Source organism: Bombus pyrosoma, linkage group LG8, assembly GCF_014825855.1.
Source record: "Bombus pyrosoma isolate SC7728 linkage group LG8, ASM1482585v1, whole genome shotgun sequence".
In the NCBI taxonomy this organism is placed as follows: Eukaryota; Metazoa; Arthropoda; class Insecta; order Hymenoptera; family Apidae; genus Bombus; species Bombus pyrosoma.
The window spans coordinates 10,108,145-10,129,924 of NC_057777.1; the positions used below are offsets into that span (position 1 = coordinate 10,108,145).

General features: G+C 31.7%; 1 protein-coding gene across 1 annotated transcript; it reads left to right on the forward strand.

The window, feature by feature from the left end:
• The first annotated feature begins 223 nt into the window (after positions 1–223).
• LOC122570379 (facilitated trehalose transporter Tret1-like) lies at positions 224–19,744 on the forward strand. The gene is made up of 7 exons (XM_043732602.1): positions 224–326; positions 1,209–1,447; positions 3,129–3,382; positions 6,265–6,467; positions 8,938–9,136; positions 14,016–14,304; positions 18,882–19,744. The coding sequence occupies exons 2-7, from the start codon at positions 1,375–1,377 to the stop codon at positions 19,277–19,279; spliced, it is 1,416 nt and encodes a 471-aa protein (XP_043588537.1). The 5' UTR covers positions 224–326; positions 1,209–1,374; the 3' UTR covers positions 19,280–19,744.
• Positions 19,745–21,780: the final 2,036 nt, after the last annotated feature.

A 21,780-nucleotide genomic window follows, 5' to 3' on the forward strand; every position in this document is an offset into this window, starting at 1 on the left:
AGTATTTGTTAATTGTGTAGAGTAGGGTTTTGACATTGACATAAATTTTAATGGAGTTCTCACGCGCGTACGTGGGACTGTGGAGTTGCGATCAATTTCAAAATAAATTTTAATGAATTATACGCGTAAGCGCAGTTAATTTTAATACGTGTTTACGCGTATAATACAAACGCGCGAGTATCACGTGATAAATTCTACGACTGTTGATCATTGTAATTGCCTCTGAAACTGTTTTGTTTTCGAATGAAGCGTCCCGTATTGCGAATCCATTATTAAAAAGCGCCGAAACGAATCTCCCTATACAAATCTTCAAAATAATCGGATAAGTATGGAATCTTTTTATTACACACGTTCAATACCACTAGTATACACAATTGTTACTCAGGAATAGTAAACAATAAATATATAGCAATAATAGAAAGAAACTTTCAAATAGAAGTTTGAAGTAAATAAATATAAACATATTTTCAAATGCGTAAATAGTATAACAAAGAGGAAGTAATATAAAAATAATATTATATATACATATATATCATAAGATAATTAAATAATATATGTATATATAATATAAAGGAATATGAAAAAATATATGGATCTGAAAAGTATATACATATAATATGATATAATATAATATATACATAAAGAATACAAAAGAATAATTCTAAAGAGCATATGAAATTATTTGTAGAAATTTCCATAAGCAATAAATATCCTGCAGAAGAGATTGATAATATATTAAATGAAGAATTTTATAAAATTTATTGAAATGTCGATGATGATTTAAGAAAAGACTTATACTTTTGCCTTCCAGAAAAACTGAAAAAAGTACAATGAAGGACAATGACAGAAATACTAAAACATAACAAATCAATATAAGAAATATGTCATACTATATTATAATTTGTAAGTTTCTATGAACTTCTATGTATGTACATATGTATGTAGCAGTTTAATTTTTCGAAAATCAACAATTAACCTCGATGGAGTCTAACCTCATTTGAGTGGCTACAATAAGAAAAAATAGATCTTTCCCTAAGAAAGTATTGACAAAATATTAATATACTAATGAAGTATAAGTGGTAAATAAATACTGCTGTTAAAAGAAAAAGAAGTATTGAAATATTTCGGAAGAAACTGTTGCTCACGAGTATATAACCCTGATTAAATCTTCGATCAAATGGCATAACACGATTTATGTTTTGTTTCAGAAAACGAGCGGCGACTACGATTGATTTTACGAGATCCCAAGTCGATATTGTGCCACGTCGAAATCGGAACTCGGCTCGACTACGATTTCATTTCATAGAGCCGACTTGTTTTTCCATCGTTGACGACGCAAAATTATTTAAAAAGAAATATCATTCTCAACAGACAATGACCACCGCATCGATCAACGACAACGTGGTCGAGATCCGAAAATTAAACCAATATCTCGGAGCCTTCGTGGGTGAGCTAACCTCTTTTTCATCTTTGTCAAATTCAAATTCCTAATAATATCCAATCTTTTAAATTAAAGAAGCTTTCGATCATCTATTAAAATTATAAGAAATTTGTTTTAAATCATTGGAAGCTAGTTTTCTTGATTTGATTTGTCGAAACAATAAATAATTTTTTAAATTTCACAATACAAATGTCAGTTGTTAATTCTTTATCTAGATTTATTTGTATTATTAACTATTTATAGCTTTTATATTTCTTATAAAAATCATAAAAGAAGTTGAAAGTATTGTTTTCTCCAATTTTTGATTGTACGTACTTGCTAGTAAACAAAGATTTGTAAATACCCTGACTGACAGTTGTATTAAAGATTTTGGAATAAACGAAAAAATAACGATACGAACAAATGATTAAATTATGCATTATCAGAATTAAGTTCTTTCTTATTTTTAAATAGATATTTTAAGAATTCACACAATATGGTACCTAACTACGTGCTGGCATATATTTTGATATACCTCATTTGTTTACTTATCACAATTGTGATACTTTGTATATTATACCTTTATATAGAAACCTCTATGGACACATGCCTGTGAATTATAAATAACAGAATCTGTAACTTGTAAAACGATTCATCAGATTGAAGAATAAGGAAAGATCATTTCCAAAAACTAAATATTTAGTCTTGCTAGAGAAATTTATAAAGATCTTATGTTAAACGCATAATTATTTTATTGCGATATCTTATTGTGCATTTTATTTTATAATATTTTTCAAAGTGTGCAATATAACTGTTTTATTCGTAGTTCAAATTACGTTTTTGGTTTCTCATTTCCTTGAAATCTACTATTGTATGTTACAATATGTAAATGTAAATATTTGTAAAAAGCTGTTCGTATTTTCTTTTGAAGTTTTCTGGTAAAAAAAGCTGTATAAAGAATAAGATGTCCCTTTATCTCCCACTAATAAATCGGTTTTCTTAATTGAATCGTCTGTTATAATATTTAATACAAGAAATTCCATATTTCACAGTTTAACTCATAATAACTAAACAGCTCATTATCATACATATATCAGACGACTTCCAAGTTCGCTACTATACTGCAGACGATTATGCAAATTCATATTCTTGTAGACTTAACTAAAATAATAGCACCTAAATAAATATTCGCTTCATTTAATAACAATTATTATTATGAATAATTTGCCTTAAATGTTCCATATATTTTTCACATTATACGCATTTTGTGACATTTATATAATTTTAGTAAATTTTGCATAAATACATAAACATCCGCAATCTGCTCATCACGCATAAACTTAACATATGCATGAGAACATCTGTATATGCTTAACCACCTAACGTCCGTCAGATACAACCGACTTTGTCAACAAAGGAAAATGCACAAAACATAGCACGTTGAGGAAGTTTGACTCTACGGTACTCGTCATCCAATTTTCCCTTTTCTCCTCGACTGTAGAAAAATTAAAAGTGATAAAAAGAAACACATTTTTCTTCTACGAGTGCGGTCCTCGTCAAGATTCGCGAGTAAATTAACCGCAAAACACATAATTAGCGCGATGAACGGAAAAACAAATGGAAGGAAGGAAAGAAAACTTGAGGGACGAAAGAAAAGAGAAAAGGGGAATGAGAGAGTTGAAAATTGTGTTTTTTGCTAAAATTTCAGCGTCCCTGGGCGGTTTTGCGCTTGGCATCTCACTAGGTTGGAATTCAAAGGCTAGTGTTGTACTGAGGAATTATTTCGATGCCACTGCAACTGAAATCGGATTGATCGGGGGCATCTTAAATGGTGGCATCTGTATAGGAGCGATATCGATGATGTTTATTGCAGGACGAGTTTCTAGAACAAAGATCATGTTCTGGACGATGCCGGTTCTCCTTCTCACATGGATTCTAATGATCAGCCATCGTGGACAGAAGGTTAGTGTGCGATGATCTCATTTCAAAAGTGCAATAAAGCTTCCCCTATTACATATGATATATAGTATAATATTTATTATTATACTAGATGCGTATTCGGCCGATCAGTTTTGTGATACACATTGTACGAAATGGACACGGATTTAGTAAATTCTTACTGTTTCTTAGATAAGTTCTTATTAAAAATTCATATCAATAAATAGAAAATTAAAAGAAGAAAATAAAATGGTTTCTTTATAAGAAGGAAAAGGGAATTTAGAAGAAAACTATTGTAGTTTGTTCCGAAATTTGTTGAATTAATCAGATAATTTCTGAAACATATTTTTATACTCTACGTCATGAAACTAAAGGAACACTTAATAAATAAAATAATCGTTCGAAAAATCTAAGTAACCTATCCTTAGTCGCAAGAAGTCGGGCGAGGAAACCAAATTGATCGGAAGACGAATGTGTACATTGTACAGATAGTGCAGTACAACCATTTTCATTTATTTTGAAGACTTTAGTTCGTTCGTGTATATACGAACGTATACGGACGGCAAATTAGACACATCCGATATAACCGTAACCTAAAAGAACAATCACTTTTCTGATATTAAATTTCACTTGTTCAAATAGACACAGAGATCGAAGATAGAGATCAAAGATAAGGATCAAAGATAGAAATCAAAGAAATCAAAGAAATCAAAGAAATCAAAGAAATCAAAGAAATCAAAGAAATCAAAGAAGTTGCCAGTTTACTTTAATATTTAATTTCCAATAGTTTTTTAGTTGCTTGTACATAAATCTTCAGCGTGAGGAATTCTTATCATTTTCATTTGCAATTTCAGTTTTACATATAATAATTATTATAACAGAGAGAACCATCTGTCACTAGCAGACGTTCTGTTCGGATTTCAGAATATTCGGATAGTAGAAGACTACTGTGTTTTAAAATTTTCCGAGTTTTATAAAAGTTAAGGGTTCGTAATGAAATCTATCTGCTAAATTTTAGTTCGAAAAATATGTTTCAAAAAGAAAATATCTACAGAGTGGCCCACAATTTATGGCACAAATGTAGTTAAGGAAATTCTATAGTTTAAAATAAGATGAAAATCAATCAAATAAAAGATATATTATGGAGACTTGTCAAATGTACCTGTATTTGAATAATTCTTCACTGGATGAGAGTAGACAGTTGGCAGATTATTCTACAAATCGAAAAAAAGTTGAAAATGTAGAATGACATTTTTTCGTCTCAAGTTTCGTTTTCGAGAAAAATCGATTTTGTCAAGTAACGCGAAACTTTGTCAGGGACGTGTACAATTTTTTTCCAAAATATAGCTCTAAATAAAACAATTTTATTCTATGTTTTTGATTTATTTTCATATGTAAAATAACCTCCTGCCGATTGTTTACTTTTATCTAGTAGAAAATTTGGCACATTCACGTGTACTCGAAATTTTCGAACTCAATTTTCTTGAAAGTGAAGCTTTCAACGGAATTTAGCAATTCTTGATTTTCGTACTGTTTCGAGTCATATTTGTAGAACCAACCTGGTACTGGTTATACTATAAATTAAAGACATTCTGTGTAAATACGTATGATAAGATTCTATTTTGTAAATTCCATTATCTACGTCCTCTTGCACAATAATTTACTAACAAATAATATAGCCCTTAAATATAAAATATTATAAAAAAACGTTAGCTCTACGAATTCTTTGACACATTAAGATACATATTTTTGAAATGTAACACAATTTATTTATTTTCATTTTTAATAAGGATACGTTTACAGCTATAATATTTTATCAAATGTCCTACTGGACAAATTGTAAAATTTAAATAAATAATAAAAGAAAGAAAAAAAATTTTTAATAAGGAAAAAGAAATTGAGAGATATCAAATATAATATTTAAAAAATTACGTACACGTGTATATTTACATGAAATAAAAGGAGAAAAAAGGTTTAATGTTATATTAATATCTTGTATTATATCATATAATATTATATAAATTTCTTCTAATATAAATTATTTCTTCGGGACGTGCAAGGACAAAAACACAATTGCGTCAACAGTATATTTATAATATCATAATCATAGCAACGTAACGTATATATCAATGCTGAATTGTTATTCTTAATTGTTATTCTGAATAATTATTCTTAATGAATAACGATACTACAGTACTTAATTATTACTCCAACTATGCGAGTTGCATATTTTACAATAACTTAAAGTGAAGAAATAATAACTTTTTAATTTATTCAAAATAAAAGCAATCGCTAAACATAAAGCAATAATTTAGTGATAAGAAAGAATAAAAGCTGTATTATATAAAATGGAATATTGCATAGGCAGGGGCAGACATATGAATAGGTACTTGTGTCTATTTAACTGAAACTATATTTTGTACATATCTCATATATCAGCCCCTTAGGAGCTTTTTTTTTATATTAACGTGGAGGTAATCCGCACGGACACCAGGTCGCTTCTGGGGAAAGCGGCGTGGTAGTGCCGGACTCCAACCGACTAAAACCTCCACGATGACCGTCCCGGCTGCGAGAGGTCCGGGAACCGATGCGAGCCTCTTAGAAGCTAAACTAAGCTCAACTCATTTTTAATTTCTTGATTTCATTCGATATGTACATAAATAATATTTAATTCTCAATAAACAAATATTTTACTTCCATACGGTTACTCATCGTAAAAAGATTTTGAAATAAGTAGTACATATTCATAATATATACATACATAAATAGTACATACACCATTGAATATGTGTACACCAAATCCTTTGTTTTATCATTCTTTTTAGATAACTCGCAACAAAACAATATCTTTCTTTCAAACTTTTTGGGATATTACGTTTGCAATATTAATAAAATTATGTCTCTAGGTTGTATTATTCCTTATTGGAAGATTTATTTGTGGCATCTGTGGCGGTGTATTCTGTGTTCTGACGCCGATATACGTGGCCGAAATAGCAAGCAAAGAAACTCGAGGGCGTTTGCTCGCGTTCTTTCAACTTCTTATTAACTGTGGCGTGATGTACGCTTTCTACGTAGCTCACGCAATCACTGAAGTTGAAACTGTGTGGAGGTATACGAATATTACACAATATTTTATCTGTAATGAAAAAAAATGTGATACTTTTATAATTAGCATAATTCTTTTTTTAAATTTATGACATCGTTACATTTCATTTATCAGTAATTTTTTATATCCATGGTTGTTATTACATTTGTGTCACTATGCTGATTCACAAATTTTTCAACAGTATACTATCCCTGGCAATAAAGTTTCAATCACACGCGATAATACCTATTTATTGTAAACCAGAAATACTAAAATGTGTATATAAAATGTGAAATTTGATGGTATAAACCCAAAATGCGCGAGAACTTTAATCGAACAACAAAACAAATAATCAAAATTTTCATTTATTATCAAGAAGAAAATAATTGTTAATAAAACGTCTTCAAATGATTATTGTATATGACGAACGAAAACTCTATCCAGAATTACTTTTTTCCTCAATAATATTTTATTTGTTTACTATTTTCTATTGAAAGATAAATGAAAGTCGTGATTTTTTTTATTTCATATCGCTGAATTAACATCCCTACGTGTTTCATTTTTATATCGTTCTATTTTATATTTCATATGCATAAACTTTATATCTCTCATACACAAATTTCAGTAGATTTAGTTAGCTCAATTTTGTTACGTTTGATTGAAAACTTATTGCCAGAGGTAGAATTAATTCTCTGCACTGCTATATGATTCAAAAGTGTTTTATTCCTTTTATATGAATATTTTTTACAACAAGTTTATTTTCACCCATTTCATGAAAACTCGTTCCAACGTAGTTGGTTGTGTAACATTGATGCAATTTCATTTTGCCTTAATTTAACACTGCGATAAGTAAAATTAAGTGGTTTATTCGCGATTTTAATTGACAAAGTTTAATTAAATCGAAGCTTAAGTTGCACGATTATATAACGCACGATTATGCGAATATTGCTATGCTTTACTGGTCAACGTTGGTTCGGAAGTGTAGTATTTTCGTAGTATCTGATATTTAAAAAAACTTTAAAAATATATGACTGTAAGATGAACGAGCTTAAAAAATGTTAATTGATTTTTTGTTTTCTTTATTATTCGTTTCAAAGTTTATTCATGCAAATTATTTTTCACGATTTATCCAATTTAGTCACAAAGCACCATAAGAATAACTTTATTAGCTCGGGATATAACATATTATACATCAATTGATTCGTTAAAATATATAAGATATTTATAAATCACAAAAATATATAAATTATTTTACGGAAACTTGTTTTTATTGAGAAAATAAAGAATAAACAAGGAAATCATGTTGAAGTTAACCTAGATGTTTGCATTTCATTATGAATATCAGAGAATTGGCATATTATTAATAGAAAAAACTGTTAATAATTATTCTCCAATTATTTCAAATATTACAAATTCTAAAAAAATCGGTTTGTTGAAAATTTATATACATTACTGCACAAGAAGTACTAATTTCTTAACCTCTTTTTATTACAAATGTATAGTTAATTGTCTGTTCCCTGATAATAATTATTAGGATTGATTAATTCGTCAAACGATCCATTTTAACATCATCTTTTTGTTGGTTGAAATACAATCAATATATCTGGCACAGTAAATATTTCAGTAATAATAACTTTTGTAAACAAAAATACTAATTACCTATGAACCAATCGATTGATTAATCAATGTCGCATTTTTTAAAACGTGACTTTGTTAGAAATGTGTCCATAATTCTCTATCACACTAACTATTTTGTTCAAATTTATATAGTGACTCAAGAAAGGTTTGGAACAATTAACATACAAAACTTTTATGTATATAATTGTGAGTGTTAAATAAAACATTTTTAAGGTTTCTTTTTAATTGTCAGTTTAGAGTTGCATCAACCTCTCAAGTTACTAGCAACTACACTTTTAGCATTTTTTAACGTTAGAATGTGAGACAACACAGGAGTTACAAAATATTTACTGCAAACATATACTTAGTAAAAAATTAGTATACTACATGAAAATGCATCAGACATCTTAAGCACATAATAAGTGTTACAGATAATTCCATTAAATATTGTGTCGTGTTAATTTATTGAATAATTGATTGTTTACATACTTGGAAAATTTCTGCATTGCGTATGCTCCCAATAAATATTTTAAAACTTCAACATACATGTTCACATTGGTTTCAAATTTTACCGATAATTATGATAGTCGTATCTTATTATAGTGCTAATGAAATTTTAAAATGATTTGTGTAACATACGTAATATATTCATAGAAGTTTTTGTCAATGTTTAAATACTTTTGCGAGCCACTGTATATTCAGAAGAACAATAATAAAAATATTAGAAATAAATTCTTCCTGTTTCTTTCAAATTACTCCTTCAAACAATCCAAGATTCCTTCCTCTCAATCGGCACATGTTTTATTAAATCAAGGTTGATCTGAGCGGTTCGATTTCTCTGGGAACTGCATGTAAATTAATTCTTTTTCTCGTAAAGGTACAGCGCAATTTGTGGGCTCGCGTGTCTTTCGATCGCGCCAGTAAAATTATTACCTGAGAGTCCGCTCTACTATTTGTCGAGGAACGACGAGATCAATGCAGAAAAATCCTTGAGATGGTATCGCGGCGATACTTACGATGTCCAGCACGAAATCAGTGAAACGAAGCGTCTCATTCTTGCGACCAGCTCGAAAAAGGTACAAACAATCGATTTCTTCTTATGTAAGCTAATCATTTTGTGGAATAACAAATGGAATAGATTGGGATCTATTTTTTGTGGAAAGTTGAAAATAGGCACAATCCGTTCCTCGCGTAAATTTTTTATTCTAGAAATAATAAAATTTTAATACATTATTAACACATATAATAGCATTATCTGATAGAAATATTTTGTTATTTGACTTTATTACATCTGCGACTATTTTAGCGATTCCATAAATCACAATGTATATACAATTAGTTAAAAATCTATATACAGTATTGAAAATTATAATAAAAATGTCAGTTCTACTAATTTATTTGGCATATTATATTGCATTACTTGCATCTGTTCTATTTACATGAATTCATACAAATCAGCTTAATATTATATTAATATATTGTAAGTCAATGTCAATAGTGCTTGCTATGTCCTTGGTGTTAATTGAAACAAATACAAATTTTTAATATCACAACCTAATACGTTAAAGGAATCGCAAGATAGGACATGTATAACTTTTATTGTAAAAGTCTATTAAACATTTTACAACATAATATTTCTGATGTAGTTTCATCCTAAAATTTTTGTGAGGTAAATGCTTTAGCTTGTCTAATTGCTTTCAGACATACATTAATAATAATTGTATTGATATGTAAATATAAATAATATTGTCGAAAGTACCAATATTAATTATCGTCAGTAGCTTTTTAGTTCCTTTGATAAGTGAGATACGCAAAATTCGGTAAATATATATAGACTTTCATGATTAACTATTGTATATACATTATGTACCAAACACTTGTTTATTTCTGACAAGATATACAGTCACTTTGACTGCCACGCCTAAATCACATGTTTCGCTTAGGACGCCACGGGAGTATTTTTATTATTCAAAGCATATAATGACAAAATAATAATAAATTCATGATGTAAGACAACATTCTTCTCTAATGGACCGTTTATCTTATTGGTGATCACGGGTGACCACCGGTTGATAGCGACATATTATAACAAGTCTTCGTTTATTTCAACAAACCATTCGCATTCGTTATTTCATCGTAAACAAAACGTGCAGAATATATTGTTGAAATGTGTAGAAGATATTAGTAAACAGTATTTGCTCATTCTATATATAATGGTAAGGTGGAGAGACAAACGTGACATTTTTATGATTTCGATGAAACATTCGGCTGAAATGATAGAGGACCGCAAAAAAATTATGTTTGTAATAAACCAATGGTAGTGGTAGATTACAACAGATGAAAATGTGCCATAGATTTATCAGATCAAATGATAGCATATTCTACACCACATAGAAGAACCCTCAAGTGATATATAAAATTATTTGTTAAATACATCAATTTTAAACGCAATGATACTGTATAAACAAGCAACAAAAACAAAAATCAAGCTTTTAGAATGGCACTCGCAATGCACCTTACACAGTGCTATTCACCAGAGCCGTCAAATATACTTATTTGGCAAGGATTGCGACACGAAATGCAGAAGAAAGAAGGACAAGGGTACCTGACACGAAAATTTTGCAGAGAGTGCTATAAAAAAAATGTTAAACAGCCAGGATCAAAAATTGCTAAAAATCGGACCAAAAAGGTGACCACCTATTGTCCAGATTGTATTGATGAGCCACATTTATATTTAAAGTGTTTTAATGCAGTTACTTACACTGTTACATGCAAGATTTGTTCTCATTTTTTTTTGTTGATGTTTTAATAAAACTGTTTAATTGTTCAATAGGGCACTTTTTATTTCAAAGCATCTTCTATTTATCGGTTATACTCGATTTTCATTCAATTTTTACAATTGTAAGAAGTTCAAGCGCTCCGGTCACCAATGACCACTGTGGCGTCACAGGAGAAACCGTGGCCAATCATATATGACCAACAACGTGGCAGTCAAAGTGTTAAGAATACACACCAGATTTTTGTCGCATTTCCTATAATTTAACAAAAAAATGTCTCTGAAAGAAAAGTCAATTAGCCTCGACTTGGCTACAAGTTACAATAAAAAATGTTCTCCAAAATTTCCTTTTTCAATAAAAAGTCAGCCATCTCGATTTTTGCAAATTGCACTATGTATTTGCGATTTGAGAGAGTTGCAGTTAACACTAAGACGAATTCAACGATGTACTGCGCTATGACCTTCACATGATCTTGACTTCAGAAACTTTAATTCAATGATTTGTTACGTCGCATGGGACATTTGCACGCCATCCCTCGCTACCTGGCAGCCAACGGCCAACCTACAGTCTTCCCGATTCTCAATAGACCCCGGACCCACCATAAAGACATTAACCTTTAGCTGCATTGTCTCCACACATGTTTGCCAGTCAAATTGCATGTCTGGAGAATTCTCTAATTCTAGAAGTATTTGCAGTTTATGGCTGGGTCTTGGAAATGTCCTTGAGTTTATTAGGCGCTCTTAAGAATCACGGAGAAAGCGGACAGTCACCAGATGGGAAAAGCTAACACATGTCCATCATAAAAAGCTGTTTTTCATCAGGAGCAAAGTCCATCGCCGCTCTACGTTGGTGGGAGACTTCTGCATACCCTGTTCATTAGAGTGGGTCATCACCAATCGGCATCGCGGATCGTTACCCTCACTTCCTGGACGAAAAGTGTGAATAACGAATCCGTGTTCTTCGGTCAAAGACCGGCACACCCACACCAAGCTTTTCTTCGAGACATCTTAAGGGCAGTCCAGCACTTATCGAGCAAGTGGTCAAGCATTCAACACCACGTCATTCTCGGTCAAGTCATCACCAACTCTCGATCAAGTCTTCAAGTCGTCAATAAATGTTCGGTCAATCTCCCGCGAATAGAGTCTGTCGATATCATCATACGAAACGACACGCAAAGAGTCTTACGTCGTACTAACTCGTCGTATCGTATATAACTGTACGGTCAAACATTCACTATTGTATAACACCGAAGTTGTTGGATCGATTAAATATATAGTAACCTGTTAATCGCAGCGTTATTTCAATTAATCACCCTTATTATCCCACAAGAAATAAGGGATCGTACGATTCGTGGCGTCAATTAGTCAATCGTAACGGGAATTTATGACTCTCGTTGGCGCGCTTCTTCGAGATTGCGTCTCCCCGCGAAAGTGCGAAAATTCATGGTCCTTCGAGCCGGATTACGTGCCAGTGAAAGGTGAATTTACTAGTGACCACACAGTGCCACGTGTCCATTCAAATCCAGCAGCAGAAGTGTATCACTACAGTGAAGTCAGTGACATCAGGAGCGTCATATTCGAAGAGGTATAACACGTTGGTCGAGGCACGCTACCAGGCAGCTTCCCACCGTAGCTGGAAAAACATCAACAACGATTTCCACCAACCTCGCGTCGGGAATTACCGATCACACATCAAGCGTGTCACCGTAGGTAACCAAATACCTTCATTGAGAAGCATTCCCATCAAATCTTCAACTGTAACAATGGCAACCGTAGACAAACTCACCGGTTTGCGTCGAATCCGATTGTACTATACCGGTCGACTCACACGTCTCTCGACAAGACTGGACGGCTTTCTAGCAACCGGTAAGTGTGGAGAGCGGGAATTTACGTTTCTTGAAGAAAGGATAGAAGAAGTTTGGGCGAACCTCATAAACATCCAATGCAAAATTGAAGATTTAGACGAGGCGGAGCACGCGCGCTTCCCTGAGATCCAAAACCAATATTACGGTCTGACATCACGGATAAAACATCTCAGGGAGCGCCAGCGACTAGCAACCCAGTCGATATCCAAGGAAACCAGCAACGCTAGTCAAACTCCGACGACGAAGATCGCTCCGACGAGAACGCCGATCCCGTCGCATGACATGCGGATCTCATCGCGGGACACTCACAACGTGTCACCCACCAGCGACCTGATGACAGCCACATTCACAGCGTCAGCAGCGCAACAATCTGATTCAACGCCATCAAACGCCTTGAATCAGACAATCGCGCAAAATTCTCTGGATCAACAGAAGGATGAACTCTTCCCAGGCGACAAACCGTCGCATACTATATTATCGCCGAGATGGGTCACACCGACGAGTGACCAGAAACAAAATGATTTACTCATTGATTTCACTGTAGCATTCAAGAGCGCTACATCGGACAAGTCTCTGACCACCACCTTGTTCCGGGAGTCACCCTTGGTTCCAACAACGTCGGAACATCCTCCAATGGAAAACCAAGTCCCATTTACAAACTCCACGACGCCGAACGTTCCTTCGCCAACCATGACCTCCACGCTCCCACAGCCGAGACGAGAACGAGAAGGTCCAAGGAAGACTGTAGGTTGGCTGTATTTTATTTAAGCCAAAGTTTCTGAAGTCGAGGTCATGTGAAAGTCATAGTATAGTAGATCGATGAATTTCACTTGGCGTCAGCTACAATCCTATCCATTTCGCAAATACACAGTGACATTTAAGAAAATCAGGTTTATCTTAACTTTTTATTGCAAGTGCAAGTCATGGCTAATTAATTATTATGTCAAGTATTTTTTTCTTAGATTATTGTCATATGTCACAAAAATAATTGATATTTTAAGACTGACTTTGTATATTAATCTCAAACAATAGAAGACTTTCTAATCTGAATAAGACATCAACCATATATTTATGCGACTTAATTTTTACAATATCTTGCTTTCCCAAATTCCTAGATCAGTTATTCATATATTTTTTGCAATCTTTTAATTTCAGTTCAGTCAATAACAATTAATCATTTTATTCATGCAAATTAATATCCAAACATACTCGAACATAACAGCAATCGCTATTTCCGACGCTAAGATTTGAATTGTTTCTAAATTCTTTGCTTAATTATTAAGTAATTATTACCTGATTTTTTCAATATATCAGTTTAGCTTGAAGTTGGTAAGAAATCGCCGAGTACTTCGTTCCATCGCAACTTGCTTTGGAGTAATCTTGGCCCAACACTTGTGTGGCGTCAACATGATGATTTTCTACGCCTTGATCCTCTTCGACACTAGCGGTTCCGGTGAACTAACCGGAAGCGAACAGACGTTGGTCGTCGGTGCCGTTCAAATATTGGTATCTCTCTTGGCTGCGTTCCTCGTCGACGTACTTGGACGTCGAATTCTCCTCACCCTCTCCGCCCTTCTCATGGGATTGTTCCTTATACTGCTAGGTAAATACCATTCTCAAATGCATGATGTAGCGAAATCGGAAATATCCTTGATAGAACAGCATTTTGTAATTCATGCTACTCGAAACATCATAACTTACTAGCACTACATTATAATTGAAATTCCATTCATGATATTTCATTTAGAGGGATAATTTTTCGGGACTTTGATTCTTCTTTTGTTGTAATTAATTAATTTTTATCGTTATTTCACTTAGATAAATAATATTTTTTATTATCTTTGTACATAAGATAAATTATTGAAGTAATTTGAAATTTACTACTTACGTTTAATTTAGTAAACGCAATAAAATAATTTTAAACTCTCCTTAGATATCTTTCACCGTTTTTAAGATATTTTACAAAAATGGAAATTCTGAATTTCTTTCGATCTTTCGAGAAATATCTGAAAAACGGTGAAAGATAGTTAAAGAGAGTTTAACCAGGAATTACATTGTTTTTTTCCATTTACTAAATTAAAAAAAAAGATTTTGAAACATCCATTATTTTCGAGTTAATCTCCCCCAACATCTAACAAAATTTTTTCTTGCCATACATGCTGAAATACTACTATACTTCTACTTCTACCCTCTTCTATCTTCTCTCTCTTTATATCTGTAAATGACTTTGTGATGTTCATTTACATGAAAATTATTAATATTAAGTTTAATTATAACAGTAATAACAGTTCCATTAATGAAATGAATAAATATTAGCATTTTCATTTTGTATATTTTTACATACCAAAGTGTTACGTAGGTAGCAAACGACAAAAATAATAAAAATCATTGTTTGTAATTGTTACAATAATCATATTCCTCATAAAATTATTTGAATTTGAAACGAAGATATTCGTCACACCACGCACATTGCATTAAAGTCGGCGTTTCACAAATATGTACTTCATTTTGATATAACCTTCTCGCTCCTAAAGTAGCAGAACTGCCACTGCTGACTACCGTTGCTGCCACAAGTTAAATAGAAACTATATGTATATGAAATTAAATAGAAATTGTATATATAACATTCGCTGACACTAATGTATTTAGTGTTACACGTAGGTTGTTGAATTTGTCTTCAAAATGGCTATCATTTGCAAATAAACGAAATGTAACATTCTATTTAAAAAAAAAAACTAAGTTGATCTTTTTTTCTCATTAATTTTTTTCAACACAATAAAACTATTTTTACCATACACTGCTGCCTGTCAAACTATGCAACTTTTGTAGAAACCATTTTTTCAAATGTTGTATTACAACGGAAATATTTCAGATGATAAAGTTATGTACCCTGTATGCTTTTTATTTGTTTCTTCTTATTTCTGACTCGAGAGAGATTCAGAAAAGATACATATTTACTTGTTTGTAGTAAAGTGACATTGCCTTTGAAACATGATTTTATCAAAAATGGAACCTCCAACGCAATTTTGTCATTTTTGATATTCTAATTATTCTTACTATTCTTATTTTGAAGCATAGAATGTCCGTATCTTTACCTGTACCATGAATTATTGCACAGTATATACTTACTCCTTTATATTTCTACGAGTAAAATATTCTACTTGATAATATAATTTGTTATATTTTTGGTAAATAGAAAATAATTTATGAATCAATAATGTAGAAATTTCGACGTTATTTTACGTATTAGTTTTATTTTCATTGGATGCCATTACGCTTTATCAATACGATATTATATCGTAAATAAATGTCGAATTGAAAGAATCATCTAAAATTACTGAATCAAATATGTCATTCTTTTCATTGAATAATTGAGAAATTTTCGATATACGTCAAAACACTAATGGAACTCTGAATAATATAAATTTGAATGAATTATAAGATCACACTACGTTATTTTCACCGATCGATTCTATAATTATTACTTGTTCTAAATTAATTAGACCGATGCGTGATTTAATTAGTGATAGTCGCCTTGAATAATCGATGCTTATTACGTACTTGTACAATTTCGTTTAAATCGTTTTAGTCTATTTGGTATAAATATACAACCGCTAAATATTGTTCCGTGTGATTTTATTTATTCATAGCTGATGGAATTTCTTAAGAAAAATTGACTCGTTCAATGGTCGCATCTATGATGCTGGCTGGCTTCGGTCCAGCTTAAAATACGACCTCTTCTGCAATACTTCCGGAGCAAGCTACACAACGCGTATTAAGAAATCAAAATAGATCGTGTATCGATTGTTGGTTCAATCGTTCATAGAAAATTTAAAAGAAAAAACGTATTTCAACTCTTTGACATAGAACAACAACCGCATTCTGTGTTGTTTTTGTATCTATTATATAATATATCTGTTATACGTTTTCACCCTTTTGTGTTATGCTCTTATTTTGAGTATGCTATAAAATTTGTTCAGAATATTTAAAATGATGAAAATAATTCTTAACAGGAATGGTATTTAAAGTGATGTTTCAAGGTTGTACTCTTTTGTAATTAAATATCGGAAACAATAGAATTTTTTGCTTAAACACAATTACAGATTTAGAAAACAAAATATTACATTATTTTCGAAAATCTTAAATATTTGTATTAATTTTTTAAGATTAATTGACTACCATTCTTTACACACAATTCAAGTATACAAAGTATACCATCAAACACCTACATGTTGATGAAGACATTCATTAAAAAAAAATATTCTTTGGATAGCCACATATTGTATTTTTTACCCTCACCACAACTCATTAACGTATTAAAGAACTTACAACAATTTAAAATCAGGGTAAAAATATTCATTCTTTCCAAAAAGAAATATTTTTTATTCGACGTTGTCTACATTCAATTCAATCGTTATACATCACCATATTTCCAAGTTCCGTAATCCAAGCGTACAGGATAATGTCAGACGGTGGTACAACCGAGTTGGTGGATGAATTCACGTAAAAAAATAAATCAACAATATTATGTTGATTATTTACTCCTGTTCAGTCCGAAATTTGCCAAATTCAAGTTTAATCGTTAACCCCTTAACCTACGATTTACGTTCAAGAATTTTGGGCCGAAAACGTAAACAAGCTCGCGCAGCCTTCGAGCCATTCGCACAACTTGTGTTGTACGCCCCCACGAGCGATGCCCGTAATATTTACGTTTGGCCCGATCATCGTACTACGGGTTATGTAATTGTAGGTTAAGGGGTTAAATCTTCAAACTCTATTTTCTTGAAGACGAAACAATATATGAAAAAATTGTACTCTATATTATTTTTTCATGTAGAGTCGCCCAGTTGTACCAACTGTCTGGCCTCATCCTGCATATTTCAATAGATAATAAATATAGCCAACAATCAGTATAAGGAAAAGCCCATTAATTTTATAAAAATAAAGAATGAAATATTGGTTTTAAATATTATTTGCACTTGATTGGGGACTTATAAACGTTCGATAAACAACAATCAACAATTTAGATCCATGTAGGAGGAAACCCATTGATTGTTTAGAGAAATAGTTGTAATACATGTATATCATAAGTTTAGAATATGTTCATAGTATATAAGCAGTTAAATGATACCTCTTCTCAATTCAACTTGTCAACACAATTCAACAAAAAACAATCAACAAGCTAGATTTTAGTATTTAGAACACTTATTGGTATTATATATATTTTTTAAATTCACAATGTGTTATACAGGATATGACAGGATGTTAATTCTCTTTGGTTAATGCTTTATTTTCGAAAAAATCGAGCTTGGCCTCGCTTAATAGAAATTAGTATTTGAAGAATTTTCGAGCTGGATTTTCTTGAAAATGAGACTTAAATACTAAAATTTTATTTTATGTCTTCGATTTATTTTTGCATATAGAGTAACCTCCTTCCGACTGTACAATTGCGTTCAATCAAATCCGACAAAGTTCATACGTATTTGACAAGTTTTCCAGTTTGAAATCTTAAAACGAATGAACCATTTTTATTTCAAATTTTCCACTTACTTTTACATCTAAAATAATCTCTCGGTTAATTGCATCACGCGCTCTGTCACACTATGCATACTATAATGGCGGATAAAAGAAAGTTTATAAAACAGGAAGTATAAATAAACACCATGATTTTACAACATGAATTTATATTTAATATGGCTAATGAATAAATATAATACATACCTACTGTAAAATGGATGACTGTTCCCAATATGGTAACAAATTTTTAGTACAAAGATTACTAAAATTTATATCGTGTCAATTTCAAACTTTTCTTTGTCCGCCACTATATACGGCGATTAAGAAATATATTTGTACACCGTTATATTTCTTATACGATTTATATACTGATTAATTACGACCATATATTAAATTTTATATATTAAATTTCATATGATTACAAAATATTGATACCGTAAAAATTAAATGTAAGATCTGCTAAAGAAACGGTTCAGTAGAAAATAAAAGTATGTGTACATAAATTGCTTTTTGTATATATACAGTTGTGTTATATAAAGCGATCAAATGTATTTAATTTAGCTCAGCCTGATTGAACGAACCATAACAAGCAATCTACAATCAACATTAAATTACCAAACGATATCTCGTTATTTCTTACACCCTTTCTTCTGTCTATTCCAGGTTGGTTCTTTAGCCTACGCGACGCTGACCCCGAAAATGATGACATTTACTTCTGGATGTCGCCCACATGGATCACTCTGATCTTTGCCTCGTTCAATCTAGGTCTTGGACCAATTTCCTGGTCTCTGTTAGGCGACACGCTTCCGGAACAACTGAAGACACCAGTGGTCTCCATTGCAGTTGCTTTCGGATGGTTAATCTCGCTGATGGCCACGCTGACTTTCGACGAAATGATCATTTCCCTAGGTGGTACGAAAGTCATGTGGCTTTCTGCCGCCATATGCTGGTTAACAGGCCTATTCTGTGCCATCGTGGCTAAAGACAACACTGGCAAAAGTCTAATAGAAATCCAAGAAAACTTTCGTATCGAGTCTAACAGAGAACTAGCGAGAACCTGATAGTTGTTCTCTAATTTTTATTACAATTAGGATTTCTTTCAGTGGTATTTCGTATTTTGAATCTTTAACGAGGTGATAATCCACCTTTTTTTGTACTTTATTCAGATTCGGTCAAGAAATTACGCGTTTTTAACTATCTTTAAAGATATTTTGTAGTTAAAGCAAATAGAAATGAATCTCTGTATAATGGATTGCGGATTTTTATGCAGTTTTATAGTTTTAGGAACACAATTGAAGAAACGGAACTCGATAGATTTATTTCACCCAATAGATATTATTATGAGTACTATACTTCGGATATTTTTATACATATTTATATATTATATGTATTACTGCATCTTCGGATTTCCTATAAATGCATAAACATTCGTAGTCTGATGATTGCTTTATAAAAAAAGTATGTATAATGGACACATAGTAATTATTGGTTCAAATAAACCGCGAAGATATTACTGTTTCACTTGACTCTCCCGGATTATTTTTTCATGCCTTTTACACTTCCAATTCACTTACTCGTGGTCAACGATAATTTAATTTTTTATTTCGTAAAAATTGCTAAAAATATATAATTCTGTCATTTTTATATTTTTTATAAGCGCTTGAAACAATTTCAATGTATAATATTAATTAAAATAATATTTCTCTATTTTCTATGATCCAAATTACCCAATTTTTTCTTCATTTCTGTTTCCTTTCGTTGTAACAGTATTTATACAATTTTAATAAAAAAATATATCTATCTCTTTCTATTCCTTTTTTTCACTAAATTTTACTGAACTTTCATCCAGAAGGACATGTAATTAATGGCGACCTAAATTATTTATCTGTCTCCTTTGGCACAAAAAGATATATTAACTCAATCTTACCTTTACGAAACTTTAGCCAATAAATTCGGCAAAGTGTTAAAAGCATTTGCGCATAAACTAGCAAGAAGTAGCAGAAATACTGTGGAAGTGTTGATAATACGCGTGACGTAAACAATTCCCCTCATTTTTATTGTATTTTCTCTAGTTTCTACATTTCGAACCGTAAAACGTTTCAAACTGAGGGAACTACATACCGTTACTTTGAACGCCGCTGAATCGTAAACCTTGCAAGCAATTATTTGCTTGTAATTGTAACTTGCCATTGTTGGATATCTTCATCGAATTTATTCAAATTATACGGTTCGTTTCAGCGTATCCTCGTTCAGTTTTTTCTTTTTAATCGGAAAGAAGACGCCCATACTACGAAATAATGATAATAACAGAAAGTATCGACCATGTAAATTGTAATACGAGAAAATAAACGAAAATGATTTTCTATTCGATGCAATAATTTTATCGAAAACTAGTAAATAAAACAATCCGTAAAAAATATTTCTGACAAATTCTCAAACGTCTCGTCCAACATTAATATATTGTAATGGATAATGAACTCGACTTTCATTTTCATCTTTCAGTTTCGTTCTTTTGTTCAGCGCATTATTTAGAATTGCAAAAAGATTGATTTTTTTTATTATATAATAATTGATTGATATAAATGCAAATAGAATTTCATCTTGAGAGATAATCAAATTTTTTGTTACTATATAAGACTCTCAAGAATCAAACTGATCAACTTAACCTTTTGTTAATTTCTTAATTTCGTTATACAAATACACGATTAATGTTTAATTTTCAAGAAAAAAATAACTTATTTTCATAAATTTACACTGTGAAGAAGGGTGACACAAATAATAATAAATGACAAGGTAAATTTAAAAAATAATGTTTGTAACATCATTGTTTTTCTGTACATTTCAACTTATGAAGTTGATCAATGTGGTTCTTGAACGCTTCATAGGACAAAAAGAAGGTATCTACAAAAATGCTGATCCTTACATCGTACACCCTATATATTTTCCATACTATTGTATATACATTCTATGTATTGTTGTGCTTTTAAATTTTGTGTAAATATATAATAACCTACAGTCTGGCAACAATCAGGCAGTACAAATATTTCAAATCATAGTAGATTCAACTACATATTCAACGGTTAGTTTCGAATTGTAATATTCTCGATTCCTGGTCTCGAGTTTGTCAGTTGTACGGTCTCAATAGGATAACGAGAACACTTATCGGGCTCTGTATCGAATGGAATGGCTTGCGTTTGTTGGCCGTCGTCCAAAAAGACGCCAAAGAAGATTCGCGGACGTATTTTGTTTCGGATCTGATATATTGCAAACAGATGCAACGAATCCTCGTGCAACCTTTTGACAAAAATAACATAGCGAAGGCGATCGTTCGAGTCGCGGAACGATTTCATTAAGCGCCCCGTTTATATTTACCCCCGACGCCTGTAATTGACGATATGAGACGCAAGTTTTACGTCGAAAACTATATGTTCCGTCAGTCTCTTCGAAGTGTATAAGCGAGTAAAAGGAACTGAGAATGAAGCTATTTTTGTAAAAAGGAAATATAAATTGGAAAATGTTTCGTTTGAAATAATGGCTGGTGACTTTAATCGTACAATTAATA